Raw genomic sequence first — 26762 nt, 5'->3', positions numbered from 1 at the left:
CTGATTTCAGACAGTCGATCGATGGCTTGATAGATCACAGTAGCTTGTCGTTGATTTGAGGTTGATTTGAGGCGTGCCGAGGCTCCTCCAGGCGTTTCAAGACAGCAAGGACATCAATGAAGAAGTGGATGGCCTCGTTTGGCGGTCTTTGTTTTGTTGCCCAAATCGTAGGCTTCGCTAAGGTGGCTACCGCCGCTGAGTAAAGATCAGATTGGAAGCCCAAGAAGCCAAACTCATCATGCTTTAAGTGCCCTCCATATTCGACAGTAAACGCCAATCCAACAGCGTTGTTCTTAACGTTGCGAAACGAGCGAGTATAAATATTGTAGCCCTTGCCACTGATTTCCAAGATCTCCTTTTCCGGAAGTGTCCGAAGCTTGCCGGAGATGTCCGGAACGCACCAGGTCTTCAAAGGATTCACGCCTTACTTTCAGTGGCTTTCTAAATTTGTTACCAAACGTACCTACAGGATCATCTTTTTGATCTGGAGAAGGGTCAGTCTGCCATATGACTTTTGTGAATGTCATTTTCTGGCTTGTAGAGGTTTCCACAAAAGAAATCATTTATTTATTATGACCACGCGATTTTTGCTCCGATTTTGCTCTGCTTTTATATTATTCTTGGTGGGAAAAGGAGGATACAGTCCATCATACCCTAGGTGCTGCCACATAAATTATAGAAGATAGTTATTATCATCTCAGCATCCTGCTGGATGGCCTTTGCCCCCACTGCAGGCTGGCATACTTTAATACTGAACTGGACACGAACAAGGAAATTCAGGCTGAATTTGAAACCGGGCAATAGAATTTTGGTACCGGGCAATAAAGAACGCCGACGACAAAGAGCTGGAGATAGTATGTCATAACTTATTATTGCATCTATATAGAACAACCAACCTGCGATCATCAATATCACCCGACAGAGAAGCAGCAGAGTGAGTATTTTGCAAAAAGAGGCCGGCATCACAATGGAAGAAGCGAAAAGTGAATGCTGACCAGAAAGGGGCAATTAAGGAGCGCCAAAAGATAATGGCGTAGACAAAGACGGAACAGGAGAGCAGGAGAGCACGGAGGCGACAAACAGTGCGAAGATGGCAAAAATTCCGGCAAAACTCCGGCAGAAAGAGCTTGGAACCGATCAAACAGCAATAGAGGTAGTACCAGATTTGAAATATGTATATGAAATATGTATATGAAATAACAGATGCAGAGAGCGTTAGCCGAACTGTCAAGTGAAGATCGTCGAGAAACGGACAAGCTAATTCGAAGAAACAAACTTGGTTGGCTAATTAATTTCCAACCGATTGGTACGAGAATTAAAGAGACGGTATGCTTTTGAGACCGTAGCTTTAAAGAAGAAAAGGCGGCGCTAACCTGAAGCGAGATTGTCATCGCGAAGAGAAGACAGAACAAAAGCAAGAAGCAGCACATCCAAACATGCGGAGAAAGAGGAGATCCGGAACTGATAAGTTGAGAACGGTGATTCGTGAAGCACCCAGTTCAAAATCTGCTGGGCCAAACCCCTTGAATATGAAAAAATGCTGATCTCAGCGGGAAAGCAACGCTGCACAGACATCTCGAAATGCTCCACAAGGGTCGTGATGCAATTCAAGCAATTACCCTTGGCAGACCAACCACAAAAACCAAGCTCGCATAACCCAAGGTACCGTGGTGATTTGAAATAAGCTTGAGGCACCACGATGAGACTCGCGATGCTGACACGAGAGAGAAGAAGTTAGATTTCAGGAATAGATGATCAGACCGGGAACCAAAGCGCATCAAGTGTCGAGATTCTAGAGAAGAGCCTGGCCCTATACGCTCGAGCATAGGACAAAGACAAAGAAAAGAAGGACGTCAGAAGATTAATGCTGCTGGAGTGCTGGAGAGTGGCACAATCTTGTTGAGAATGAACCCCGAGGCAAGAGTCTCAGAGTCACTATTTGGCACACACAAGACGGATATACCAGGCCACAGATTCGCAGGACTGAAGCGTTGCCGCTAATAGAACGAGAGAGGTAGAAGCTGGCTGCAAAGACTTCATAACCCGTTGAATGGTATTGACCATTGCAGTAGCCCTCAAAGCAGTAGCTCCTCGCCACCTGTATCCGTGGTAATTGCATTCGTAGTGTTGAATACAGGAAACATGTGCAGACGCCGTCCGAACGCGTCTCCGCTGGAATTTATACTGCTCGTCAATAATTGACGCTGCAGCACGTAGATCGTAAAATGACGTACACGAGAGTTTAAAATAGAACCTTAAATTCGATTGTTCGCTTCGCCTCTTGAGTATTGCAAACTGGGTTTACCTCGGCACAGCCATTGCGAAAGGCGGGGAGTTGGCGTCGTGAATCTGCGCTATTATGGTTAAATGCTGCTCGATATCATTGATCCCTCCTTCTTATACTACCTGCAATTTTTAAGCAATTAGCAATAATCTCACTGATCAAAAATTATGGCTAACGTATACGCGTCGTCGGTCTTCAAGCCTGGTATCTTCCAGAGCAAAGTGGTTTTCTGCACTGGAGGTGCTGTAAGTTTGAGAGAGACTTGAAGCAGAGAGACTGATCTTATAGCTAACTGGCCATGATGCGTTCATAATATGTAGGGAACCATTTGCCGCAGACAGACAGAAGCTCTTGTTTCATTGGGCGCCAATGCTGCCATTTTGGGCCGCAAGAAAGAGGTTACTGAAAAGGCAGCAGCAGAAATCCAAAGTCTAAGAAAGGGAAGCAAGGTTATAGGTATCAGTGCGGATGTACGTGATCTGAAGTCTTTGCAGGATGCGGTCGCACTTTCTGTTAAAGAGTTGGGGAGAATCGATTTTGTTATTTGTGGAGCTGCCGGGAATTTCATAGCCGACTTTCGACACCTTTCTGCGAATGCATTTAAAACAGTCGTCGATATAGATCTGATAGGAAGGTATTTGATCGCTTTCGAGGGTTTCGCTTGGTGTACTGTTACTGACGGTCAGATTAGTTTCAATACCGTAAAGGCGGCCTCATCTGAATTGATCAAGAACAAGGGATCAGTGATATTTGTATCTGCTACCCTCCATTACTACGGTATGATCGTCAAAGGTTGATTTAGACTTTCTGGTATCTAACAATCTGGAATATAGGTGTACAATTTCAGAGTCATGTCGGTGCTGCAAAGGCAGGTATTGACGCTCTATCCAACGCGCTAGCGGTCGAGTTGGGTCCTTTCGGTGTTCGATTCAATTGTATAGCACCAGGTAAAGCCCTCAAATGATGAACATTATACCAAACACCGCACCAAAGTCTGCTCTCAGTGACTAATTTTTTTAGGTCCCATTGACGGAACTGAGGGGCTGGCGAGACTGCTGCCAGATGGTGCCCGCGAGCAGGCGATAAAAGCTGTACCCCTGCAGCGACTTGGATCTATAAATGACATAGCTGATGCTACAGGTAAAGAGAACTGTTTGATAAAAATCTGCGCAGGAGCACTCGCTTATTAATTTTTGCTATTATATAGTGTTCCTGTTTTCAGACGCTGCATCTTTCATCACGGGAACCGTATCGGTGGTGGATGGAGGGGCATGGCAAACTGGTCAAATGCAAGCTCTTGCATATCCAGATAGTAAGTAGCGCCTTTCCTAGTATATGTGAAATCTTGCTGACTTTATACTAGCCGTTCTCAACAGCGACAAACTCTGGAATAAGATGAAGAAAGCTAAGCTATGAGAACTTGTAGCCGTTCTCAACAAGGACAAATTCGGGAATCAGATGAAGAAAGCTAAGCTATGAGAACTTGTTCCCCGTGATTCTCTTAGGATCTTTGTTGTGAATAAACACAAAGCAAGATATATTGGCTTTTTGATGATTCGGCAGCTGCATTGCTGCTATGTTAATGAGATTTATTGTTTAAGCGTTATGGACGTTGTCATTTAACAGTTGTCTTGATTGTTTTACTACTCCGCAAAAATCAAATAAGAAAAAATACCATTCATACGCCGAGTATCCTATGTTTACAACCCTAATACAAAAACGCTACATCATAGCATGAGTAAGTAAATCTCAGACTTTCCTCTTGTAAAATCCTCTGGCGAAAAATCCATAAATTGCTAGTCTTTGTTATTGCCGAATTTGAAATTGAATTTGCCCGTGGCCTTCGCAAACAGACCTTTTTTGCCGCTGTTTGAAGTTCCGTTCACAATACCTTTGCTCAGATTCTTTGAAAGAGGTGCTCCCTTCTTGCGCTTCAAAGCGAGCTTCACAATCTCGTCGTCTTCTTCAAGTTTCTCCTCATGTCGGCGTCGTTTTTCGCCCAATGGAGTTAGTGGAGGAACTTCGGAAGTCGTGTCTGATATATCATCCGCTGCATCCTCGGTGGACGTACTAGGAGGTGATCTGGCTTGTTCAGTCTCGGTAGTAGCGGCACCGGCAAGTGGCTCGGCAGAGCCTAAGCAGCTTTCGCTAACCTCACCGATCTGCGTAGCATCCAAGCTAGATTCGGAGTCGGATATAGGGCTCTGAGTCAAAATCTCGCTGTCTTGGTCCAGCTCTTCAAGTTTCCGTTTCGTAGAGATCGTACCACTTTCTCGTAAATCATCGTCCACTCTAGTTTCATCGTCCGAAGTATTGAAGTATTCGTCCTCGTCTAACTCCGAATCTCGTAGATTTCCCCATCGGCCTCTGTTTGATGTTCTGCGAAATAGTTAGTATCGTGATACAAACACAAACAGACGCGGCCACGTACCCTTTCATGTCTCCAGCAGTTTCTGCGGCAGCTCTGTTGTTTTCGTCCTCGATCGCATCGGAGCGAGCAATCAGTAAGCTAATTGTGTCCAATGAGCGCATATTTTCGAGATCGTCTCGGTATGAGTTGACCACATGTGTTACTACTGATTTCATGTTCCGTTGGAGCTCGGACTTTTGGCTCCCCTGTACCATTGTAGTCAGCAAGGTGATGGATGTACCGTGAGAAGTGATGATATCCTTACCGATCTAATGAACTCAAAAAACTCCAGACAAGCTGAGCTCAAGAGATTGTTTTTATCGCCGAGGTCTGCCAACAATTCCACCACGGGACCAAACAGTTTGTTCTTCACTAAGAACCGAAAATAGAACTCATCGTTTGTCCCGAGACATTGCCTAAAGCACCGAAGAGCAACTTGAAGAAAGTTAGTTTGGAACAAATCGTAAGGGTGTTAAAGAATTCTGGAACCTACCCAATCTCAAGGATTTGTGCGAACTACTGAACAGCTTCCCAATATTCAGTAGCACGTTAGATTCTATCAGAAACGTTCGACTTCTGTAGCCATGTAGACGGATAAACGCAGAAACTAATTCGCAAAGACAGCTAAAAAATGACGCCCTAGCAACCGATATGGTGGGGATATCTTCCGGCTGAAGATCAGAGAGTTTCCGGAATAAACGCTCAACTGGTGGCCCATAAAATGAGTCCAAGAACATCTCTATCTCCGGATCATCCGCTCTCTGACGGACCATAAAATCGCTAGTCTTCCGAAACACGTCATAAGGCTGGCCAGATGTAGGATCTAGAAGTATCTGGAGAGCTTCAGCAACCTGAGAAGTAATCCCAAAGTCAGGTTCAGATAGCAGAATATCGATTAGAGTGTCGACAATTGCAGTTTGTTTTTGGTTATCATTCTCCAAAACAACATTGCGAACTAGAGAGGGATCATGGTCGATGAGAGCAAGAATCAACTCAGTCCCGGAACTTCGAATACTGGGCGAGCTATCGCGAAGGGCAAAATCTATGACGGCAAACAGGCGCTTTTTGATAAAATTCGAATAAAGCGAGGCCCTTTGGCTAGCCTGCAGATTTTTCGCGGTTAGGCAAAATTGGTGAATAAATCTGACAGCGTCACGTTTTTTGCTAATTCTGGGATCGGCATTTGCAGCATTGCTTGCATTTGTAAGGGCCGAAGATTCGTCGCCAGTCTCCTGTAGTTTCTCGACTGTCGTACCATGAGACGGTGCTTCGATTACGGGAGTCTGCGAGTTACCCGATATTTGTGATGCATTATTCAGGTCGTCGTCAAAAATATTGAATAGCGCATTGATGAACTCCTCATTGTGCTGTAAGTTGTTGAGAATGGCAACTTGGTGAAAGAAGATCATCGAACTGAGCATAGAGAAAGTGGGATCATCTAATAACCGAGCAAGCACGACATCCTTCAAGTATTGCAATCGAAAGGTGTACTTGATTTTATTCCGCACCTCTTCATCGGATATGGGAACGACCTCTTTGAACCTCGACTCGTCAGAGATATAGTCGCGATGGTTGGCCTTGAAGGAAGGAAATTCAGGATCGTCTAGATTCGATGTCAGCAATCAATTTGTTAAAAAAATGGAAAATTTTTCATCTCACATTCTAGAATTCCGACCACACCGACTATATATTCCTCTAGGACAATCTGTTCCATAATTGTGTTGTCATTCATCAGAACTAGACGAAAGAGTTAGATTCGCGTAAAATCATATATGGGGTGTACGAAGAGAACTGGAGTTGTGACGCGTACTGATCAATTTCATAATACGGCATAGAGCGTGAAGATCTGTTATGCTCTCCAGATCCTCAGCCATCGCTAGTAAAGGAACCAATTTTCCGATATAATCCTACTCAAGTCAGCTATTTAAAATGATAACAGGGAGAAGATGCCGTGGGACAAGAGATACTTACATATTCGATAAGATCTCTGAGAACTGGCCCACGTCCATATTGGCAGTGAGAAGCGATTGTCAGGCATTTTTCCACTTCGCTCAGATTCGTGAGGGTTGGCTCAGCTGGAAGTGCTATTGACCCTGAGCCAAAATTGTCATTTATGTCATCCGATGCAATATCGTCCAGCCCAAGATTCCGTTGGACGTCAGTTATAAATTCCCAGACAGCTGTACAGCCATCGCTTTCTTGGAAGCTGAGTGCTAGATCGGTTTCATCCGGATCAGTCCAGACGATCAAAGTGTCTGCGGCGTCATTTCATCAGCAATCAGACCATCAGCCATCAGACGCGTAAAATAACATACCCTGTTGTTTTTGATATTGCACGTCTTTGAATATTTTGGTCTCCAGCAGGTATTTTTCCTCGTCATCTTCGCCCTTGACGAGAATGTATGCGTCATCCTGATATTATGGAAAACATGTTAGATGCTTCCGATAAACAGCTCAAGAACCAGGGTTACTCACAGAGATGATGTCGCCTACGCAGAATCCGGTGCCGCGATCATGCCAGCTCTCGTTTAAAAGCTCGTAGACCTTCACCCGACGGGGAATTGCTGGTACCTCAAATGACATAACGAAGAGACGCAAGGGTCGAAGATAGAAACGCGACGGCTGTCTGTAAGCAGGAGCACGGTTAGCTTCAGGAGCATATTTGATTAGAGGAGGGCGGGTAAGGGCTTTTTTACCGATCACGTGAGACGCATACTATTTTCAGAAGTCTGGGTATTGGTTTTTCACATGCTAGTGCTACAAATGTCAAAGTCGCGCCACTCAGTGCGGCGCACGCACTTTGTGGTGAAATAAGAAGTCTGACGCGCTATTTGACTGCGAACAGGCACTAAAATTTGTGGAAAATTAGATGAAGGGTTCGGGTGCCCGTCTGTCCGTCCCCCGGGCCACCAAAAGCTATAACCTCACTTGCCCCCCAGCTGCTTTCAGACGCAACCGCAGTTGTTTTTATATCACTTACAATGGGCTCTCTGCTCGCTGATGCTCCTTCCATCAAATATGACGCGATAATTGTGGGTGCTGGTGTGGTCGGCTCTACTCTCGGTGCTACCTGGGGCCGTCAGGGTAGACGCGTTCTTGTTATTGGTAAGTCCGTCTGTCTAGAGTCTGCTTCCTTATTCTCATTTACTGACATAGACTACAGAACGGGACTGGTCGGAGCCTGACCGTATAGTAGGGGAGCTTCTTCAGCCTGGTGGTGTCAATGCGCTCAATAAGCTTGACTTAGTTGACTGTTTGTCGGGCATCGATGCTATACCAGCTATTGGTTACACCGTCATCTATAAGGGGGAGAACGTTCATCTGCCTTACAGTGACAACCCCACGAAGCCCGGAACGAAACTGGAAGGCCGGTCTTTTCACCACGGTCGATTTATATCACGGCTGCGAGAGGCTGCCAAAGCGGCGCCCAAGTAAGTAGTTTCTCATATATGGTTGCTGAACGGTTGTACCAGCATACTAACATCTGCGCGTTGCAGCGTAACTTGCCTGGAAGCCACCGTGAACGAGATAATAACCGACAAGCAAAGTGGTGTCGTCGTCGGAGTTAGATGTACCAACAAGTCCACGGAGAAATCTGAAGTGGTTAGTCTCTGTTCGGCGACGGTTCAGTTTGGTCGTGCGATACTGACTCCGTAATCTAAAGTATAGGGCATCCTTGACGGTAGTAGCCGATGGAACTTTTTCAAAGTTTAGACGGGAATTCATTACTACTCCCGTGAAAATTCGATCCCATTTTGTCGGCTTGGTACTAAAGGATGCTGTGCTACCCTCCAAGAACCATGGACATGTTATTCTGGGAGATCACCCTCCTATCCTAGTCTATCAGATTGGCACACATGAGACCAGAATGCTGGTGGATGTGCAAGGGAAGCTTCCCTCAGTCGGTAACGGTGATCTGAAACGGTATCTGGATAAAATTGTGAGTAGCTCGGTTCCGGAGTGCCTGTTACCGTCTTTCAAAACCGCGTTGGAGACCGAGAGACTACGATCTATGCCCAACTCATATCTTCCTCCGTCTTCGGGTCATACACCGGGGGTCATGTTTCTGGGTGATTCTTTCAACATGCGCCATCCTCTCACGGGTGGTGGAATGACTGTTGCGCTTAATGATGTTGTTCTGATTTCAGATTTGCTTTCACCTTCAAACGTCCCTAGTTTTGATGATACTGATCGCGTCATCGCTCAATTGAATGAGTTTTATTGGCAGCGGAAAGGTCTCAGTTCTGTTATCAATATGCTGGCTCAGGCGCTATACTCTTTGTTTTCAGCTAGCGATAAGAAACTAGCACGCCTTCAGCACGGCTGCTTTCGCTATTTCGAACGTGGCGGGACATGTGTTTCAGAGCCAATTGGGCTGCTATCTGGGTGAGTGAAAGTCTACTACCAAAATCAATGTATCCTTCTCTTGAGATCAGTTACTAATAGTTCTTTAGAATTATCCCTGTCCCTTTCATTCTCATCTATCATTTCATTTTGGTTGGTATATATAGCATCATGGTAATGTTTAGAGAGGCGACAGCAATTCAGTACCCTGCTGTTTTCCTTGAGAGCCTGGGTGTTGCTTGGAAAGCCTGTGAAGTCTCAGTTCCTGTTCTTTGGTCAGAGAGCAAATAGTACGCTGATTAACTTTTGATCATCCGCTTGCAATCAGCTCACGGCTCATACCATATAGATACAATGGGCAATTGCAGAGTTTCGAATTATATTTACTTTGCTGTATTATTATGTTTTTCATTGTTTTTACACTGCCTTACATCGCCTTTGAATGGGGAGCTAATTTGTAATTTTGATTTCGACGTAACCTGTATACATAATGAGGTGGACGCCGCTGCATTCTAATTTTTTTTCCATGTACATTATCATATAATGGACTTGCAGATCTATCGCATGCAATACAAATAAGAAGCAAATGCTATCATGGACAAGCTTGAGCTTGGTACCAGGCCTTTCACCTTTGTACAATAAGCGCAGGATATTAAACCGGACACATCTCCCTGCGCAGTTGAATTTGGCAGTTTTGGAATGAATATTTCATTGGCTAGAGATCACTGAGAAACAAATCTGCAACACCTCCGATTCACATCGGTGGCACTTAGTCGTATCAAATGTCAGGAAGTCAGACTTATAGTCATTGATTTCCATACGCTGCCCCCTCCAGTTTGCCAGCTCCGATCAGAAATTTGAACGTCAATACTGATAGTCGTCGGCTCACCTTCGTGAGTTGAGATAGATAATTGTGACCACCGCAGCCATATGTCTATGCCTGCAGTAACACCACCACCTTTTTCTGTGGGCTCCATGTAGGCTTCAATCAGCTCGGAAGCCGTTGTAGCATGGGTCAATCCTTTAAATGGTAAAAGAGTTGACGCAACCGCTTTATATTTTCGATCAGTGTTATAAATCTCAATTGACTCCAAAAGCGCCTTTCCTATTCAGTACGAAATACAGTCAGTAATGTTTCTGGCAAATCCTCCTCTTTGTGATGATCTCATCCAAGCTTGAAGAGCTGATGCTCTTAGGAAACAGGTGGAGTTTGTCTTACCACTAGAGACGCGTTGAAAGCACAATGCCAGCCCAGCTTCATAATATACGATGTAGGTTATTTTAGTTCCGTATTTTTGTATGATTCCTTTGATCTCTTTGTCGCCATGAGGAGAGCTGAAATCGGTCTGTAATCCATGAGAAGCCAGAAATCCTGCTAGTTTATTGTCGTCACAGATCAATGCGGGCTCTCCTTCCTTATTGCTAATCACCACTCCCAGTAGTGACACCAACTCCGTGGGGACCAGTAATGCATTGGTTCCCATTTGTCATCAATTGAAAAATAATTCCATTAGATGATTGACCGGCATTGAATCTTGCGAAACGATGGTGCAAATGGGGGGGGGGGTAACTATCAAATTTCCTGAACTCTCTTCTGGTTAGGTGTTTACTGGACTGGCTCTGACATCACCGCCAATTTTTAGCCGCCAAAACATATCCTGATAAACCAACTTCTTGCACCACAACCGCATCGATCCATTCCCTAGCCTCAACAATGGACTCAGAAGAGAAGGGACAGCTGCTGCTATGGGCAAAGCTGCATGATATAACGGTTTCCGGCTCATTGCAGATTCGATCTGCTCCAGAGGCTGGTCTAGGACTTTTCTACACTGACGCAAATCAACCAAAGCTGCCCCCAATCCTACTAGAGGTCCCGAATTCGATGCTGCTGACGGCTGATAATATTCAGACCTTTGCTCTATCACAAAAAGACACATTGCTACCATTGCTTCGATCGGACACACCTCTTCCTCCGCGGGAGACAATATTGCGATTCTTATTGTTCTCACTGCATAAGTTCAATTCGGCTCTCAAGATTCCGCATAATTTTTACGATCCATACCTGTCTCATTTGCCTGATATAAAGCCTGACTCATCCAAGTCTTCGCTTCCCCCGATTTTTTGGGACGATGATTTGTGCGAACGGGTAGCTGGCACTTCCTTGTATTATCCGCTACAAGCAAAAAGACGCAAACTGCAATCAGAATATGAGACTTTTAGTAGTTTATGGGCTATTGTCTTTCGGGATGAGTCAATCACTTATGAAGAATACCTTCGAGCTGAATGGCTGGTGGTGTCGCGGGTGTTGGAACTGCATGTGAACGGCGCGGATGAGATCGCCATTGTGCCTATACTCGACTTCGCGAACCATGGTCGACAGTTCAATGCACGGTATGAGATAACGACAGACGCAGTACAGCTTGTTCCCGTCTCGGAAGAGATCAAGGTGCAAGACGGCGCGGAGATACTTATTTCTTATGGCCCTGATAAAGGGTCATCGGAGTTGTTGTTCACATATGGCTTCCTCCCCTCGGCGGATGACTACACTGGAGAGGAATTTGTGAAGATGCCAGTGACAGAAGGAGGACCTGCTCTTCGATATCTTTACGGGAAGATACCTCTCGTCGAGCTGCACGTGGACAGTGAAGGAGAATTGGAATGGAAGAGCGAGTATCTCTGGCTGTTGAGCGTAGGCCCGGACGAGGGTTTCGATGTGTCGGTCGTTTCTACGCGCGACGGCGACGAGGAGATTTTGGCAAGTGTACAAGGGCAAGTCCTGGACGGCGTGCGCGGGGACGCAATTGCGGCAGCGATCCAGGAGAAGATCGGGAAGGGCACGATGGCCGCTGTGCTCGAGTTGAGACGCGTGCTGATTCTCGAGCGCATGGCCACGGGATGGCTGAACGAGCTAGGTCAGAGCGAGTGGGAGTCTGAGGGAGAGAAGGAGGCCGATGCGCCCGAGATCCTGCGACAGCGGGAGGAGCGGGTGCTGTGCATGCTGCTCGATGACCTTGACGAGCGGAAGAAGCAGCTTGCAGAGTCGCCGGATGTGCTCAGCTTCCTCGCGCGGGCCCAGGAAGACCCGAAGGCGGAGTCCGAAGAGGATCTCTCGTAGTTCTTCGGAGTTGAGAGCCAAAAGTGGTTGTTTTGTTAATTTTCATTTTTATTTTCTTGTTACTTTTATCTCTATTTTCTGGTACCCCGCGCGCATTGAAGTCCGAACGACGAACATTCGGGACGGCGTGGCTGTGGCGTACGCGCGGACCAGCGGAGCTCTCCGAATTACGGCCGATCCAGCGTCTCAGGGTGGGCAGCGCCACATCCACCATACCCCCAATTCCGTGTAAGCACGTGCGCCACAAGGCCATCTCCATCAACTCTGCTCTCCTACCCCGGATTCTCTGACCACCTCTTCTCCACAGTTTTATCTCATCTGTTCCCCGTATTACCAACCCCCCCCGTCTCTATTCGCCTTCACGACCAGACCTCCATCGTCATGCCTGACGGAAGTCAATCATGGTACGCACCTGCTCTGCCATCATCTTGCAATTCACCGTTTCCACTATCTAACCTTCGCTTTCTCGATGCAGGAAAATGATCAAGCCGCCTGGTACGCAGGCCGGCCGCATCGCCCAAGCTTGTGATAGGTATGTTTCTTCCAGCTTCCCCAGCACTATTTCAGCATTTGTCTTGTGCTATCTGGTTCTGTCGTCATGACACGGATTAAATGTTCTGCTGGTAGCCTTGTGGTGTTTGGACGCTTGAAGCGCTCATTTGTCCGCTGCTTCCGATAATATCACGCATCCGCCATGATTGGCTGCCGTCCTATTGACCTATGCTAACCACCCCTTTCTTCCCATTTTGCTTAGGTGCCGAAGTAAAAAGGTATGTGGTCATTACTCCGCATAAACCATCTCGCGTGAAAATAATGCTCACCTTTATGTTTTGTTCCAGATACGCTGCGACGGCAAACGGCCATCGTGCACCCAATGCACCAACGTGGGATTTGAATGTCGCACATCAGATAAGCTCTCTCGCCGAGCGTTTCCTCGGGGGTACACTGAATCACTTGAAGATCATATTCGGCAGTTGGAGACCGAAAATCGAAATCTGAAACAAATGATGGACAATTGGGACGACCGAATGGAGCTGGTATCGCGGGTCGAGTCGCTTTCTCCTTCAGCAAAACAGGGACGGAAGAAGACAGAAACGGTTTCTTCATCTTCAGAGTCTGATGCTGACGAATTGCTGGAGTCATTCTGCATGCATGAACTGCAAAGTCTGACGATGGACGGCACTTACCAGGGCAGCTCGTCTGGGTTTGCTTTTGCCGATATTCTTCGAAACCGACTAAAAAACCTTGAGTCTTCAACATGTCTGGGGCACATGTCTTCTCTCTTTAAAACGATTGATTTATCGTCCACGTTGCCTCGTTATGTCAGCGACAGTACATCTCCCGTGGTTCCTTCGCTTCCTCCACGGGTGCTTGCGGACCAACTGGTCGATTCATTCTTCCGAGATTGGCATCCGTTGTTTCCGATCTTGCATATTCCCACTTTCCGGTCTGACTTTCAAAGACTCTACAGCTCTTCGACGCTTCTTGGTAAAGAGGAGTTTCTGGTACAGCTATATCTGGTTTTTGCTATTTCTGCCCGGCAGACGTCTTCAGCGGTTCCTGAATCTGCCGACCTCTATGAACGACAATGGAGGAAGTTGCTCTGCACTATCGAGCACAAGAATTCTCTGAAAACTCTTCAGACTCTCATTCTCGCTCAAATTTATACTTGTCTTATGGGTCAGGACTCTGATCTTTGGCAATTCAAAATGAAGGCAATCGGCATGGCTCTGCGACTTGGACTCAACCGACCCAAAGAGCAGTTCAGTAGCCATCGCCTGTCGCCATTAGAATTGGAGCTACGCCTAAGAGCCTTTTGGTCGGCATTTTCGCTGGATGCGTTTTCCAGTGCAGCTTTAGGCATGCCTCCGATCCTCAGACTGGATGACATTGCTTGCGAATATCCTACTGATATCGATGATGAATTCATGAGCGACAAAACTGAGCACTGCACCCCTCTTCCGAATAAGGAAACCAAGGTCTCTGCAGCGATTGAATTAGCTCGGTTTTCGCGTGTGCTTTCGCGGATACTGACATCATTATACTACTCTCCTTCGAACTCCACGCGGTCATATAACAAAATTCTTGCGCTTGACAAGGAGCTCAATGATTGGCGAGACAGAGTCGTACCTCATCTGAAGTTTGAGATCAAGTCTCCAGTACCATCTAGTGAGCTCAGGCAGCATCCCCGTGCACCCTGCCTAGCAATCGCATATCACTATGCGCGCATTCTCATTCACAGACCTACTGTCACCCTCCCTGAATCCTCCGATCTGCGCAAGAGCTCAATTTTGGCCATGACTGAGTCTGCTACAGCGATTATTGGCATCACGTCGCATCTTCGACTACGTGATCTCAAGTTCACACTTTGTGTCAATCAGGCTAAGCTCCTCGTATCATGTGGACTTATCGTGTTATACTCGACTATCGATGTTCATGAAGACAGGAAGGTTGTAGGAGAAACGCGGAAAGTGATGTGCAAGTGTTTGGCAGGCATATGTGACAATCCGGGAGTGTCAAACGTGGAATACAGGGCATTTGAGAATCTTTCCGACGCCATTCTTGGGACCCCTGCCGCAGAGATCACTTCACCACTCCCGACATTTGCCAAATCAGAGAAACTCCATGGCCTAGTGAATTCCAACGACGACTTGGAGCGAATCCGAGCTTCAGATGGCCACATAGCTTCGATAACCATTTCTAGGACACCGGAAAGCGATGATGGAGTTTTGTTTCACATGGGCAATGAAGTTGACAGTACCAATACTTTGTCAATTCTGCAGAGGATTGATGGCGGGCGAAAGAGGTCAGCCATTCCGCAAGATGGGAACTCTAATCAGCAATTTGACGAGTACAATCGCTCTGCGATCCGAATAGTTGCAGCTAATGAGGATGTCAAGGACGAGACGGTGAATGATACAGAGATTGAGAGTTTGTTTGCGATGATGGATGGAATGACACGGGAGTCCGGTTGCCTGCCTTCAAAGAGAGTGAAGGAAACCGCAAGCGCGCTTCGGTGTCGTAGCAGCATGAGATCCTCATCGCGCCGCCGATCATCACAGTCTACGTCAACCAGCTCATCGTCCGGCACATCAAGATCTGCAGATTTTCCCTCGACTTCTGCAAGTCTGACAGAGTCCTCTATGTTTAGTACGGTAGGGACAGACGAGATCAATCGTGCCTTGTCGGTAGAGGGGTCAACGAGACGAAGGTCTTCTTCTTCTCTGGCATCCTCGTCAAAGGTTCTACGACGGAAGCACAAAATCAGAACACGACACAACTCTATGTCTTCTGTGGGCCCAACACCGTCGGCGGTCGACTCGACGCCTCCGCTTCCTCGTTCAAGGCCTGATCCTGCGGCTATTGCTGCAGTTGCTTCTGCCGCAGTAGATGGGACTGAGTGGAATATGTGGTGGGATAACTTGTTCACTATGAGCAACCGATCTACTCCTTTCGCTTATGGTTCGACAGCTACATCGCAGATATTAACGGAAAGCGAGTCTTCTTTCAAAATGGACTCTGGAGGAAGCACAGCTCCATCCAGCGCTCCGCCAAGCGTGGATCTCGAAAAAGAGCAAGCATACGTGTGTTCCCCAAGCAAAGTGTTAGAGGAAGAAGGGGAGCCGGAGTCTCCAAAGGGAACTCTTGCGAGCAGCAAAATGGACGTTGTGTCAAATATGAAAGACGGGTGGGGTGGGCTAGGCTGGATCGGTAGCTCACCTGGAGCGTCCATGGGTATCTGTACTTCCAAATGAGTGCATGTGTTATGTCTAAGTCTTGACGGCTTAAAACAGTTATCAGTAGCGTTTCTTTTTGATTATTGAGGGATTGGCGCGGGATATGGTTGCTGCGTTTTGTTTCTTTTGCGTTTTGACTTTCGTTTTTGTATAATTTACTGGCTTCCAATGGTTTTACTGGCTTCAAATGGTAATTTGGTTTTCTCGGAGTTCACTACAAATGTATTCCCTTCTTTTTTCTCTCCGAATGCCCACTTTGCATTTGTGATAGAGCGTAGACATCTCAGAGGATCAATAGTAGATGAGTCCCAGGTTAGGGCGTAAGACAGGTGTGGGCTACGCACGGTGACGCGGATATGAATCAAAACAAACCACGGAATTGTGGAATTTGCGCCGTTTACAACTTAGTATGAGGCTCCACTTCTTGTGTGTATTTGAAGATTCCATTTTCATGATTATCCTCTTATCGTCGACAGTACGGCTTCGAGAAAACAGGAAGGTATAGCAACGCGTTAACCTTAGTTCTTTTAGATAAAGTACAGGAGTAGTTATGCAGAGCTTAACAATGCTATAGTTTGGGCCTTGTTTACCTATCTTTTTGAGATTACAGGCCACGTCCACTCAGCGCATCGACGCTATTACCAAATAAGCGTGATAAGTGGAAAGCTCGACCCGCTCGGAGAAGCAACACGAAGAATGCGTAGAATGACATTCATCGGTTTGGATTTTCCGTCCAGCCAAACAAAGTCCAGTCCCGATATGTTTTGACGTCCGAATTCCCCAGAGCGCGTTTTTGCTTTGCAGCATTTCATTCAGTCTTTCATTCCTCACGCGCTCCAATCGCCATCCTGCGCTCCACTGCGCCTGCAGATTCGAAGAATGGAGTCAAATCTCGGCGCGTGCCGTATTGTACTGAAAGGGACTGGCCCGATGACATCAGAGGCGCCTAACCCACGTGTCGAGATCTAAATAGATAAATAGTGCTGCAAAGAGAATCCTTAGGCATGCCGCCGCACACGGCACGCGGTTGTCAGGACAGCCGCATAACCGCACAGCGCAACACAACTTATGCCAGTTCCGTCCGAACGCGCATCTCAAGTAGTCACTGGTCTAAGCCCAATTTGGCGTGTTCAATACATTTCCGCAGAGATCTCTCCCATCGAGGTCGTCCCTTCAAGACCTACCACTTCGCGCAATCTTCAACTCCGGCTCACGAACTCGACCATGGACCGCTCCTCGCCGCTGGCTGCGATGCCTCCGCCGTCTGCCTTTGGCGCGCTATTCCGTGCACGCACTCACACTCACCAGGTTTCTTTGCCCTCGGTGCGCGACTTCGACTCTCCAACGTCCACTCTTGCGGCAGATCTTTCTCAAAATTTCCACATCAACCGCTCCTCCCCGGTGACCGCCACTCCCCGCCGCTCTCTGATGCAGTCCTTTTCTTTCGGAAAGGCTGCTTGCGACAAAACACCGCCTGTGAATCTGCATTCGTCGCCGTCTGCTGATGGTAGCGATCTTTCGCCGCTGCCTCATAAACCTCTCACCAGACCTCCGTAGGTGTTTCTTCCGCTGTCTCTCCTGGCTTGAAAGGCTTTTGACTGATTATTTTAGCATCCAAAGGCAAGCCTCCCGCGGGCATAATGGCTCCGGAGCATTCACCAATCCTCTTGCAGACGATCTTGATCGAGCCTTTGACGATAGCCCCTACGCTTCTCGTACGGTTGCGCTGGGGCTTGATGCGCCTAGGGCCCCTGCAGTCTCTTCACTTAATGGGGGATTTCGGCCAGCATTCCGGCAGTCTGCTTCTGCAGACTCGGATTCACCACTCTCTGGTCTTGCGACGCGTCCTGCTCATCGTCCTAATCGGAAAATGCGTCGCACTCAGAGCATGTTTCAGAAACCGGAGGAGTTCGTGGCTGCGGTGTCGCCTCACTACGAGCCCGACTACGGAAATGTCAATCTTCCCTCACTTCCCGCTAAAGATGCCGCTCCCTTTCGTTATATTACTCCAAACACCATGATTGATGTCTTAGAAGGAAAGTACGCAAACAGTTACGATCGTCTTGTTGTGATCGACTGTCGCTTTGAGTACGAGTATCAAGGGGGCCACATCGATGGTGCAATCAACCTCAACGGTGCTCAAGAACTTGAAGAGCACTTTCTGAGCAAAAGGCATGAGGGACGCTATCTACTTATCTTTCACTGTGAATACTCTCATGAGCGCGCTCCCCGAATGTAAGAATACTCGGTATACTGTGGTGTGTTGTCATCGCTTTGTCTAACTTCTATTAGGGCTTGTCATCTACGCGCGTGTGATCGCCAAAAGAATCTGAATGCTTATCCCAAGCTTGACTTCCCTGACGTCTATATCCTCGAGGGAGGATATCAAAATTTCTTTGCAACTTATCGCAGTCGATGCAAACCGCAGCAATACGTGAAGATGAGCAATGAGCGTTTCTCGCATGAATGTGAGCGCGAGATGAATCGCTTCCGCAAAAGTATGAAGCGAACGGCGACGTTCGCTGGTTCAACCGCTGGCACTTCTCTTTTCTCCGGGGCATCTCAGTCTTCATCATTCAGTTTTCCTCTTCCTAGAGCATCGAGCTATTCTTTCCAGGCCCCTACAACAAACTATTTCAGTCCTTCGAATGCCTTCACACCCGCGCGTGACATCGAGATGAACGACAATGATGATGTCAACGCATATGCCAAGTCGCCTCTATAACTTATCTGATATGTCTTCTCCAGGAAGGTTGTTTTGGAGCAATCGGGTTTTGGCGTTCAGCGTGTTTCATGTGAAGGATTTTATCAAAATTTACAGTTGGGTTCCCACAAGGCGAAAGCAATACCCATAGTGCTGGTATCCCCAGCATGAGGATCTATCTACTCCTATCCATATTTCCACTGCATTTATCAGCAGACTAACAGCATTTCAGCATCGTCTTCAGATATCTCCATCTATTTCATTTTAGTTTCATCTGAAAAATCTCATGACTTTTATAGTTACATATCTTTCTATCACATCTTTTTTTTGTTTTCCGGCTCATTTTGCGCATATTTAATCGAACATTGTGTGGGAGTTTTTTGTTTTTATCTGTCAGTACGGTCGATGCTTGTGGCCGCTTTAGCGCCTAACTTATTTATCTCGTCTACTTATCATCCTTTTTATGGTGGAAAATGTGAAGATTGTGTATACAGTTTAGCGGCCGGAATAAGTTGTGGTCGTGGGATCCATGACTATTGTATTCTGGCGCGCCGATATACTTTGAAGAAGCCATTCTATCTTGTCTTCCTCGCTATGAGGAAGATCTGTTGCGGCTAGTTCTTGACAGTTTGTGAATTTAATTCGGGCATTTAGTTATAATTTGTTATCGTTGCTATATATTTAGGACGCTGATATGAATACAAAAAAATATGAACTGAGATATTGGAGACGACTGGAATAGTGCGTACGGCGAAACTAAATATAGAACAAGCATGTGCTGTCAGCTCTACGCGCCCGCTATCGGATCGTACGCAAGTTTGTTCGAATGAGCTTGAGGATGAATGTGAAGAAGCTTCCGCGATTTGATTCCGTGGAATCAGTGTGTGTGCAGTGTTCTGTGACGTAAAGCTAGACGCGTGCCAAGATCCAAGAGGACGGGACGCGTCAAACGGCTCTTTTGTTGGTTGGTATGTAAGCACTGCGGGGCTTGTGGTTTACCGAGACCTTTTTGATTATTGAGTGTGAGAATGTCTATGTCTCGCCATGGGCTGATTCCGATTGTTAAGGTAAGTTCATTAATTTCATCCAATTCACTATTGTTCATTACTAGTAGACTACACGAAGCATGCAGTCCTGAGACAACAGTTTATGCTCTGCTTTCCAAAACCAGACGACGAGAGCGCTGATTCCAACCCTAAAAAAATACAAAAGATCACCAACTATAGACAGAAAAACAACGGGAACCCAAAATAAACAAAAAAGAGAATGATGTATTGAAATGTAGTGAGTGAACTACCCAATTGTTATCTATTCGTAGAAACGCGTCGACGGTACATAGACATCTCAAACCATCGCCCATGGGTAATGAAGAAACAAAAAGCGGTACAACAATGACAATCATCAGAAAGGAACTCCACTATTGAACTGGTTCGGATCAATGTTAACGACCGTACTCGTAAGCCTTCGCTCTATCCTGCTCATTCGCTTTTGTGCAGACACAACAGCCTGTGCACTCATAGGCAAGCCTTTCGACACGAATGCTCGCGCCCGTAGTTTGTTGTATGTTTGGATAGCGTGGACTTCGCACATGAATTCACCTCGTTGCATCTCATAGTATGACTTGTTCAGAATGATAGAGCATTCGCTGCATTTGAAGCAGTCGGTATGAGACTTGCGAGTGAAATACTGCTCGTCATCGTCCTCTTCAACCAGCACGCAAGGACCTTCAACGCCAGAACCGCAGATGCAGCAGAGACTGCCGTTTCGCGTGTGGTAGCAGGCGCCACAGAAAGGCATCCGTGTATCGGAAGAAAGGTAGCACTCAAGTCCGTCAAAAGGCGCCTGGCACACCGTACACCTGAAGCACTCTTTATGCCAGCGGTGCTTGGATCGTGGAGCAGAACCATCGCGAGGAGCGCGTATTGATCGGCCTTCGATGAGCTTGTTGCATGCTGTGCAGGTATGCTTTTTCTTTGATTTCCTGGAAGGTTTTGACTCGTCTGCCTGTAGCTCTCTGTCGTCTCCCCATGGCCGCCGGCTGGAGATATTCAGAGCTGGTGTGCTGGGGATGTCCTCGTCGCTCACATCAGATAGTGCGCCTGCGTTGTCGGGTTCGTCGGGGATAGTAGAGAGAGTGTGGTGCGGGAATTCGGGGTTTGAGGGCGTGAGAGTCATCTGAAGCTGAGACAGAATTCTGACTTTGGAGGAGAAATGCATTTCCTCGTCAGACGATGAGTAACCTCCGTCCACATCCATGGGAGAAGGCGAGCAGGCTTCGTATTCATCCATCGGTGATTCATTGATCGTGAGAGGAGGTATACTGCTCTGCGCTTGATATGAAGGGCTCTCGATGGAAGAAGAGGTGCTGGTTGTTGATCCTCGTGCTGAGAAGGAGTCTTTGGAGCTGGAGCTGGAAGTGCTGGCAGTACTTCCTAACCTTTGAGCCAAAGCAGAAGCAGACTCGCTTTCTTGTGGTTTTGACTCTGAGTACTGGGGTTGAGATTGGGAGCTTGCTTGGCTTTGGTTGTTGTGTTGATAGTCGTTGACCGGAGAATGTGTGACGAGTGGTCGCTGCTGCTGCTGCTGCTGCTGCTGCTGCTGCGGTCTTTGCCAATAGGGCTGCTGCGGCGATTGTTGCGGAGATTCCTCCTCGGTGCCAATTTGGGCTTGCGTGGAAATGTTTGCCAGTCTGTAGAGCGATCTGGAAGGTTGCAGACCTTCAGAGCCGGATGCGTCGACACTTGGCTGTCTGGAAACAGATGGCAGACGATTAGGGACCGAGTGATCGCGGTCGGAGGTGTAGATAGGCACTCGCTGTTCGTAGTTGTAGCTGTGGGAGTTCACATCGAAGCCGGCAAGTTTGTAAACATTGAGAACTTTGACACCACCCTCGCGGTCGGGAAACGGAGGGAAGGCACTGTCGATGTTTGAGCGCGGCATATATGAGGGCACTCGTCTGGAAGTCGGGGAAGAAGCTAGGGGAGAGGAAACTTGTGGATTGTATTTGTGGAAGAGAGGCGAAGATGAGGATGCTGGAGAAGACGCAAAATTGGAGGAATAAGAGGAAGATGGGGAAGACGAGGGAGCGTGCTGCATGCCTGAAAGAAGAGGTCAGTAAATAGAAGGATGCAGCAAAGAGTGATAGCGTGAGATTCGGCATACTGGCGGCAGCGGTATCAATTCGCAGAGGCAAACGCGTGTCTTCCCTCGACGAGGACCTTGGCAGCTGGCTGGAAGGGTAGTTTTGGTATACTGGTGGCATAGGATAGAGTAGGCGAGGATGTCGACGGAGGGGTGAGAGGGAGAGAAGCAAAAGAACAAACAAAAGAACGAGTGCAGATGGGGAAGAATAAAAACGTTGGCTCGCGAGAATCGGTGGAGAATGAGTGACTGTCGAGGAAAGGGGCTAATTGAGTTTGGGAGGCGCGTCAAAATAAAGTTTTACTAGTGTTTGTTTACAGGGTTTTTTTTGGCTGCCGCGTCGTCGTCAGTGGTGGTTCGGCAAGAATGGCAACGAGCACGGAAAAACACGGTCTTAGAGTGCGTAAAGTGCGCTTCGAATTGCAAGTTCTACGCTGACTCGGCAGTTCTTGGAAAGATATTGGATTCACCGCCCCTAACCAGTCTGGCACAGCAGAACGACGACTTTTAGGGAAACGGGAGCGACCATGCGCGTGCCAAACGCGACCAGTCTAGTAAACGTGCATTTTGCAGACCAGGCCGAATACAACGACGAAAAATGACGCCTCTGCCAGATAGATGGAGACAAGTGTATTGTTAGCGGCTGGACAATCCGCCGGCTCCATGAGAATGTGTAGATTGTGCTCAACGGCGGCACCAAACTGCTCAAAGTAGATGCTGAAATGTCGTGGATAGCTAGTCGTACCCGTAACGGTTCCCAAGTTTGGACGCAAGTCTGGCTGGCGTAGCTGCGGGCTGGTGTTAGTTTGGTTAGCCTGAGTTTTCGGCTTGCCGCTTAGAGGATCTGGAGCTTCCAAGATGAGGATGAGCAGGTCCGAGCAAACAGTCTTGCGAGACACCGCTTCGGCTAAACAGATTTCATGAGCCTGCTCAACGTGGCCGGTGTTTACGAATTGACACCTATGCCATGACATAGAATTAATGCCTTTTATAAAATATAAGAAGGCACGCTCTACAGCTATTTCCACGATATTTTTCAATTGCGGGCGTTGCACGCTGGGCCCGGAACATCCGTCAGTCCAGATTTGGATGGCGCGGACCAGATTTGGGCCGTTGGAGCATTCCTGAGGATCCCAACCGGGGAGGCGAGCAAAGGCTAGCAAAGACTACCGGGACGCTATCTTTTATGATATCTTCACAATCAGGCCATCGTAGAGGCTTGCATCAACTACAGCGTTGTCGCATAGGCTAATAAGAAATGATAATGTCTGGCTGTTTGCAGACGGAGAAGCAGCACTTGCCGCGTCTCGTGAAGGCAATGAGTGACTGTGTCTCGGAGCGGAGAGCTGCAGGCACGCTCTTCTATCCCAGATCTCGCCGACAGTGCATCGCATGCTGCAGAAAACAAAGACCAGGAAGACCAGGTTCGGACGCGATGAGTCAAGAAGGGCACAAAAGTGTGGAGGCGAGCGTCTGCTGGTCTGAACCACAGAATGTGTGATTTGTCGAGTGTCGCTGCAGCGCGTCTGCATTAGCGGGCGACTGAGCCGCGAGCGATGTGATACGAGTTGTTGTAGGGTTTCTGCTTATGTAACATCAAAACAACGGCAACCGGCCAAACCAAACCGGAGCCAAGAAACCGTTCGCCCGCTGCTGCTGCGTTAAGACACCGAAAAACAGGCAATTATATCCTTCTCTATTTAATTACTAATCCTTCTTTATTAGTTATTTACCACGATAAGAAGACTCAATCTATTATATAATTTAGAACTGATAAAAAACGCCCAGGAACAGCTCCAGCAGGCTGCCGAACACACAGATGCTCACAGAAGCTCAGATTAATCTCGGCTTCATTTCGTGAACTTTTCTCTTCATTTCGTCATTCGTTTGTAAGCCAGCGCTCTGCTGTTCTTGTGCAGCGACGACGGACAAGTGCGTGGACGAACAGTCGCGCGAACAGGCGCACATCAGAGGCCGAGTTTCCCCGTAGGGCTTCCCATTGTTCGTCCAATCTCTCCGCCCCCGTCTCAGCGTGTCTGTTGGGCTGACACCTCAACAAACAGCACAGCCTCCGGCCCTCAACTGTCCGCACTCTGATAAGCTCGAGCGGCCTGGAGTGCGTCGAAGCTCTTGGAAGTAGGTCTGTGTGCCAGCTCGGGGTGGAAGTAAAGCGTAACCCCAGCAAATAGCGTGCTAACTGCGCAGAAGACTGTTGCTTTAAAGCCGCATAGCAGCAATGTAAAGTGCACTTGCGCCGCCCACAAACCCCGCAATCTCCCCAATTTCCCCAAATGGATTACTATAAATCTCCCCCTTCCGCTGTCTCGCTCTCTTTCTCTCCTCTCCTTCCTACCTTCACCATCTTCCTTCTCTCCCATCCACTCAATTCTTGCTGGCAAGGCACCCTACCTTCCCGGCATCTCATCTCAGTCACCACGTTTTCGAACTTACTCGGTTCTGCTCACCACTCGTTCCAACACTCTCATTCCACTGCTGCTGCGGGTGGGAGCAATAGGTTCTATCATTAAGAAGAATCCTCAATCGACTACACTAGTCTAATCGTTTTTTCAATCTCTACTACTCTCTACTCTCTCGCAATGGCTCCTCACGCAATTGGCGAGTCCTCTCACTCAACCGCTGTCCCCGACGTGCTCTCCGGATACACAACCGTCAATGTGTTGTCCGACAAAGCTCGCGTCGTCGACAACTCTCTTGTCTCCGACTACACCTACGAGAACGCTACCGTCAAGCGTCTTCCGGGTGGAAAGCTTGAAGTCACCCCCAGCAAGGTTGACTACAACTTCAAGGTCGACCTCAAGGTCCCCAAGACTGGCTTGATGATGGTCGGTCTTGGCGGAAACAACGGCTCCACTCTTACCGCTACTATCCTCGCCAACCGTTACGGCATCAACTTCCGCAGCAAGCAGGGTCTTCAGAAGCCCAACTACTACGGCTCTGTCACCCAGGCTTCCACTCTCAAGTTGGGTGTTGATGAGGACGGCAATGACGCTTACGCTCCCTTCAACCAGATCTTGCCCATGCTTCACCCCAACGACATTGTCATCGGAGGCTGGGATATCAACTCTGCCAACTTGGCTGAGGCTATGGAGCGCTCCAAGGTTCTCGACTATGACTTGCAGCGTCAGGTTGCCAAGTACATGGCCCAGATCAAGCCCCTTCCTTCTATCTACTATCCTGATTTCATTGCCGCCAACCAGAACGATCGTGCCGATAACCTGATTGACGGTGATTCGAAGTGGGATCATGTCATGCGCCTCCGTCAGGATATTGCTGACTTCAAGCAGAAGAATGAGCTTGAGAAGGTCATTGTTGTCTGGACCGCCAACACTGAGCGTTACGCTGAAATCATTCCCGGAGTGAACGATACCGCCGAGAACTTGATCAAGTCGATCAAGGAGTCGCACGAGGAGATTGCTCCTTCGACTATCTTTGCTGTGGCCTGTATCCTCGATGGTGTCTCTTTCATCAACGGATCTCCCCAGAACACTTTTGTTCCTGGCTGCATTGAGTTGGCTGAGAAGCACAAGTCTTTTATCGGTGGAGATGACTTCAAGTCTGGCCAGACTAAGATCAAGTCTGTTTTGGCCCAGTTCCTTGTTGATGCTGGTATCCGCCCGGTGTCGATTGCTTCGTACAACCATCTTGGAAACAACGATGGCTTCAACCTTTCGGCGCCCCAGCAGTTCCGCTCGAAGGAGATCTCGAAGAAGTCTGTTGTCGATGACATGATTGCTTCCAACCAGATCTTGTACAACAAGGAGAAGGGAGATCATATTGATCACTGCATTGTCATCAAGTACGTTCCTGCGGTTGGCGACTCCAAGGTTGCTATGGACGAGTACCACTCTGAGTTGATGATGGGTGGTCATAACACCATTTCTATCCACAATGTGTGCGAGGATTCTCTTTTGGCGTCTCCTCTTATCATTGATCTTGTTGTTGTGTGCGAGTTCTTTTCTCGTGTCAGCTACAAGCTTGCGGCTGATGAGGATGCCAAGTTTGAGCAGTTCTACCCTGTGTTGTCGGTCTTGTCTTACTGGCTGAAGGCGCCCCTTGCTCGCCCTGGTACTATGGCTGTGAACGGTCTCAACAAGCAGCGTGCTTGCTTGGAGAACTTGTTGCGCGCTTTTGTTGGCCTTGGTACTCAGAACGAGCTGAAGCTTGAGGAGCGCTTGTGGTAAATCGCACTTTGAACGTGTGGTTTAGCAAGTGTCTTGTGAATTTTTATTCTTCTTCTTCTTCTTTATGGGTTATATCGCGTCCGATGCAGGTTTTAATAAGAACTACAAATACTTGGGGATGACTTTTACTTCTGTGGACACATCGGCCGATCGACAGGGGCTGGTAGTAGTAATACTGCCGGTCTCTTATTCTTTTCGAAGTTGCAGGGCCGATATTTTTTCTTGTGCAGAGATTTAGGGATTCTGAGAAGGAGGCATATGACGGATGATATCTTTGTGATGGATCTGGGTAGTATGGCTGCAATTTTTGACGGAATTGGACAGGGCTCGCTGGCTAGGACAGCTGCAAGGATATTTTTATGTTTTCTTTTCGAGTATTTTTATGCATCTCTGTATGAGAACTGATTGTCTGAGTTGCTTCTGCTTATCAAATAAAATTCTTTTCCTCGGAATAGTACCAGTAACTACAGCACCTAGCAAGATAGGACGTAGAGATATCGAGAAGAGAGATGAGAAGGGTGGTAAACACAGGGTAGGGGTTGGTGGGGGTGGGGGAGAAGCAGGGTGGAGTCGGGATGGCTGAGAGGGCAGGAGGCCAACGTTCTGATATTGGTTCATTTGAGACCGTAGTCATATGATACCCTGAGACTTACAAGAGTGGAGCTTGCTGAGAATTACGGTGATTAATTGTAGATGTTCAGCGTCTGGAAGTGCACGATATCGAGCTGGGAGAAGTAGTGTAGCTCCACCAATCAGAGCAGATCCCGCGTGGAAGCAGGCGACTGGATTAGTGAACCTCGCGAGTGCTGCTGCGACGAACACTCA

At 47.7% G+C, this 26762-nt stretch overlaps 10 protein-coding genes across 10 annotated transcripts; 6 read left to right on the top strand and 4 right to left on the bottom strand.

Annotated features, from left to right (window-relative positions):
* Nucleotides 1–772: 772 nt before the first annotated feature.
* Nucleotides 773–1718, bottom strand: BZA70DRAFT_166496 (uncharacterized protein). Its single transcript, XM_064909833.1, has 2 exons — nucleotides 1374–1718; nucleotides 773–1257 (listed from the first exon to the last, which is right to left on the bottom strand). The coding sequence occupies exons 1-2, from the start codon at nucleotides 1573–1575 to the stop codon at nucleotides 860–862; spliced, it is 600 nt and encodes a 199-aa protein (XP_064768669.1). The 5' UTR covers nucleotides 1576–1718; the 3' UTR covers nucleotides 773–859.
* A 733-nt stretch (nucleotides 1719–2451) lies between these two features.
* Nucleotides 2452–3700, top strand: BZA70DRAFT_299309 (uncharacterized protein; the record flags this gene model as incomplete). The annotated part of the gene is made up of 7 exons (XM_064914657.1): nucleotides 2452–2529; nucleotides 2605–2918; nucleotides 2976–3061; nucleotides 3118–3231; nucleotides 3305–3424; nucleotides 3492–3596; nucleotides 3648–3700. 7 exons carry the CDS (start codon nucleotides 2452–2454, stop codon nucleotides 3698–3700), a joined length of 870 nt encoding a protein of 289 aa, XP_064768668.1.
* A 1214-nt stretch (nucleotides 3701–4914) lies between these two features.
* On the bottom strand, nucleotides 4915–7277 carry BZA70DRAFT_238216 (component of IIS longevity pathway SMK-1-domain-containing protein; the record flags this gene model as incomplete). The annotated part of the gene is made up of 8 exons (XM_064910437.1): nucleotides 4915–5129; nucleotides 5188–5837; nucleotides 5958–6297; nucleotides 6354–6431; nucleotides 6505–6601; nucleotides 6666–6949; nucleotides 7010–7106; nucleotides 7170–7277. 8 exons carry the CDS (start codon nucleotides 7275–7277, stop codon nucleotides 4915–4917), a joined length of 1869 nt encoding a protein of 622 aa, XP_064768667.1.
* Nucleotides 7278–7675: 398 nt separating this feature from the next.
* Nucleotides 7676–9738, top strand: BZA70DRAFT_304530 (squalene epoxidase-domain-containing protein; the record flags this gene model as incomplete). The annotated part of the gene is made up of 5 exons (XM_064914778.1): nucleotides 7676–7799; nucleotides 7858–8125; nucleotides 8192–8297; nucleotides 8359–9080; nucleotides 9149–9738. 5 exons carry the CDS (start codon nucleotides 7676–7678, stop codon nucleotides 9327–9329), a joined length of 1401 nt encoding a protein of 466 aa, XP_064768666.1. The 3' UTR covers nucleotides 9330–9738.
* BZA70DRAFT_166124 (uncharacterized protein) lies at nucleotides 9454–10859 on the bottom strand. Its single transcript, XM_064909830.1, has 2 exons — nucleotides 10258–10859; nucleotides 9454–10143 (listed from the first exon to the last, which is right to left on the bottom strand). The coding sequence occupies exons 1-2, from the start codon at nucleotides 10520–10522 to the stop codon at nucleotides 9824–9826; spliced, it is 585 nt and encodes a 194-aa protein (XP_064768665.1). The 5' UTR covers nucleotides 10523–10859; the 3' UTR covers nucleotides 9454–9823.
* BZA70DRAFT_166000 (uncharacterized protein) lies at nucleotides 10638–12560 on the top strand. Its single transcript, XM_064909829.1, has one exon. The coding sequence runs from the start codon at nucleotides 10753–10755 to the stop codon at nucleotides 12151–12153; it is 1401 nt and encodes a 466-aa protein (XP_064768664.1). The 5' UTR covers nucleotides 10638–10752; the 3' UTR covers nucleotides 12154–12560.
* On the top strand, nucleotides 12345–15562 carry BZA70DRAFT_165960 (fungal-specific transcription factor domain-containing protein). The gene is made up of 5 exons (XM_064909827.1): nucleotides 12345–12557; nucleotides 12629–12685; nucleotides 12908–12923; nucleotides 12993–14959; nucleotides 15060–15562. The coding sequence occupies exons 1-5, from the start codon at nucleotides 12535–12537 to the stop codon at nucleotides 15064–15066; spliced, it is 2070 nt and encodes a 689-aa protein (XP_064768663.1). The 5' UTR covers nucleotides 12345–12534; the 3' UTR covers nucleotides 15067–15562.
* A 1266-nt stretch (nucleotides 15563–16828) lies between these two features.
* On the top strand, nucleotides 16829–18807 carry BZA70DRAFT_166274 (Rhodanese-like domain-containing protein). Its single transcript, XM_064909831.1, has 3 exons — nucleotides 16829–17443; nucleotides 17502–18125; nucleotides 18183–18807. Exons 1-3 carry the CDS (start codon nucleotides 16959–16961, stop codon nucleotides 18613–18615), a joined length of 1542 nt encoding a protein of 513 aa, XP_064768662.1. The 5' UTR covers nucleotides 16829–16958; the 3' UTR covers nucleotides 18616–18807.
* Nucleotides 18808–19616: 809 nt separating this feature from the next.
* BZA70DRAFT_278595 (uncharacterized protein) lies at nucleotides 19617–21196 on the bottom strand. The gene has a single exon (XM_064912620.1). It carries the CDS (start codon nucleotides 20881–20883, stop codon nucleotides 19996–19998), a length of 888 nt encoding a protein of 295 aa, XP_064768661.1. The 5' UTR covers nucleotides 20884–21196; the 3' UTR covers nucleotides 19617–19995.
* A 2893-nt stretch (nucleotides 21197–24089) lies between these two features.
* On the top strand, nucleotides 24090–26389 carry BZA70DRAFT_278592 (uncharacterized protein). The gene has a single exon (XM_064912619.1). It carries the CDS (start codon nucleotides 24333–24335, stop codon nucleotides 25935–25937), a length of 1605 nt encoding a protein of 534 aa, XP_064768660.1. The 5' UTR covers nucleotides 24090–24332; the 3' UTR covers nucleotides 25938–26389.
* Nucleotides 26390–26762: the final 373 nt, after the last annotated feature.

This window comes from Myxozyma melibiosi (assembly GCF_037950935.1).
Source record: "Myxozyma melibiosi strain Phaff 52-87 chromosome Unknown BZA70scaffold_5, whole genome shotgun sequence".
Taxonomy (NCBI): domain Eukaryota; kingdom Fungi; phylum Ascomycota; class Lipomycetes; order Lipomycetales; family Lipomycetaceae; genus Myxozyma; species Myxozyma melibiosi.
Note: the sequence above shows the minus strand (reverse complement) of the source record. Positions and strands in the feature narration are given on the sequence as shown.

Bases quoted from the DNA above. Each gene is read 5' to 3' on its own strand.
- BZA70DRAFT_166496 (XM_064909833.1), bottom strand. From the start codon at position 1,575: ATGTCTGTGCAGCGTTGCTTTCCCGCTGAGATCAGCATTTTTTCATAT. The intron at 1,258-1,373 runs GTTAGCGCCGCC...TCTTCGAATTAG, and splicing joins CGATGACAATCTCGCTTCAG to CTTGTCCGTTTCTCGACGAT.
- BZA70DRAFT_166124 (XM_064909830.1), bottom strand. From the start codon at position 10,522: ATGGGAACCAATGCATTACTGGTCCCCACGGAGTTGGTGTCACTACTG. The intron at 10,144-10,257 runs GTAAGACAAACT...CGTACTGAATAG, and splicing joins CTTTCAACGCGTCTCTAGTG to GAAAGGCGCTTTTGGAGTCA.
- BZA70DRAFT_166000 (XM_064909829.1), top strand. From the start codon at position 10,753: ATGGACTCAGAAGAGAAGGGACAGCTGCTGCTATGGGCAAAGCTGCAT.
- BZA70DRAFT_165960 (XM_064909827.1), top strand. From the start codon at position 12,535: ATGCCTGACGGAAGTCAATCATG. The intron at 12,558-12,628 runs GTACGCACCTGC...TTCTCGATGCAG, and splicing joins CCTGACGGAAGTCAATCATG to GAAAATGATCAAGCCGCCTG.
- BZA70DRAFT_166274 (XM_064909831.1), top strand. From the start codon at position 16,959: ATGCCAGTTCCGTCCGAACGCGCATCTCAAGTAGTCACTGGTCTAAGC. The intron at 17,444-17,501 runs GTAGGTGTTTCT...TGATTATTTTAG, and splicing joins AAACCTCTCACCAGACCTCC to CATCCAAAGGCAAGCCTCCC. The intron at 18,126-18,182 runs GTAAGAATACTC...AACTTCTATTAG, and splicing joins CATGAGCGCGCTCCCCGAAT to GGCTTGTCATCTACGCGCGT.
- BZA70DRAFT_278595 (XM_064912620.1), bottom strand. From the start codon at position 20,883: ATGGATGAATACGAAGCCTGCTCGCCTTCTCCCATGGATGTGGACGGA.
- BZA70DRAFT_278592 (XM_064912619.1), top strand. From the start codon at position 24,333: ATGGCTCCTCACGCAATTGGCGAGTCCTCTCACTCAACCGCTGTCCCC.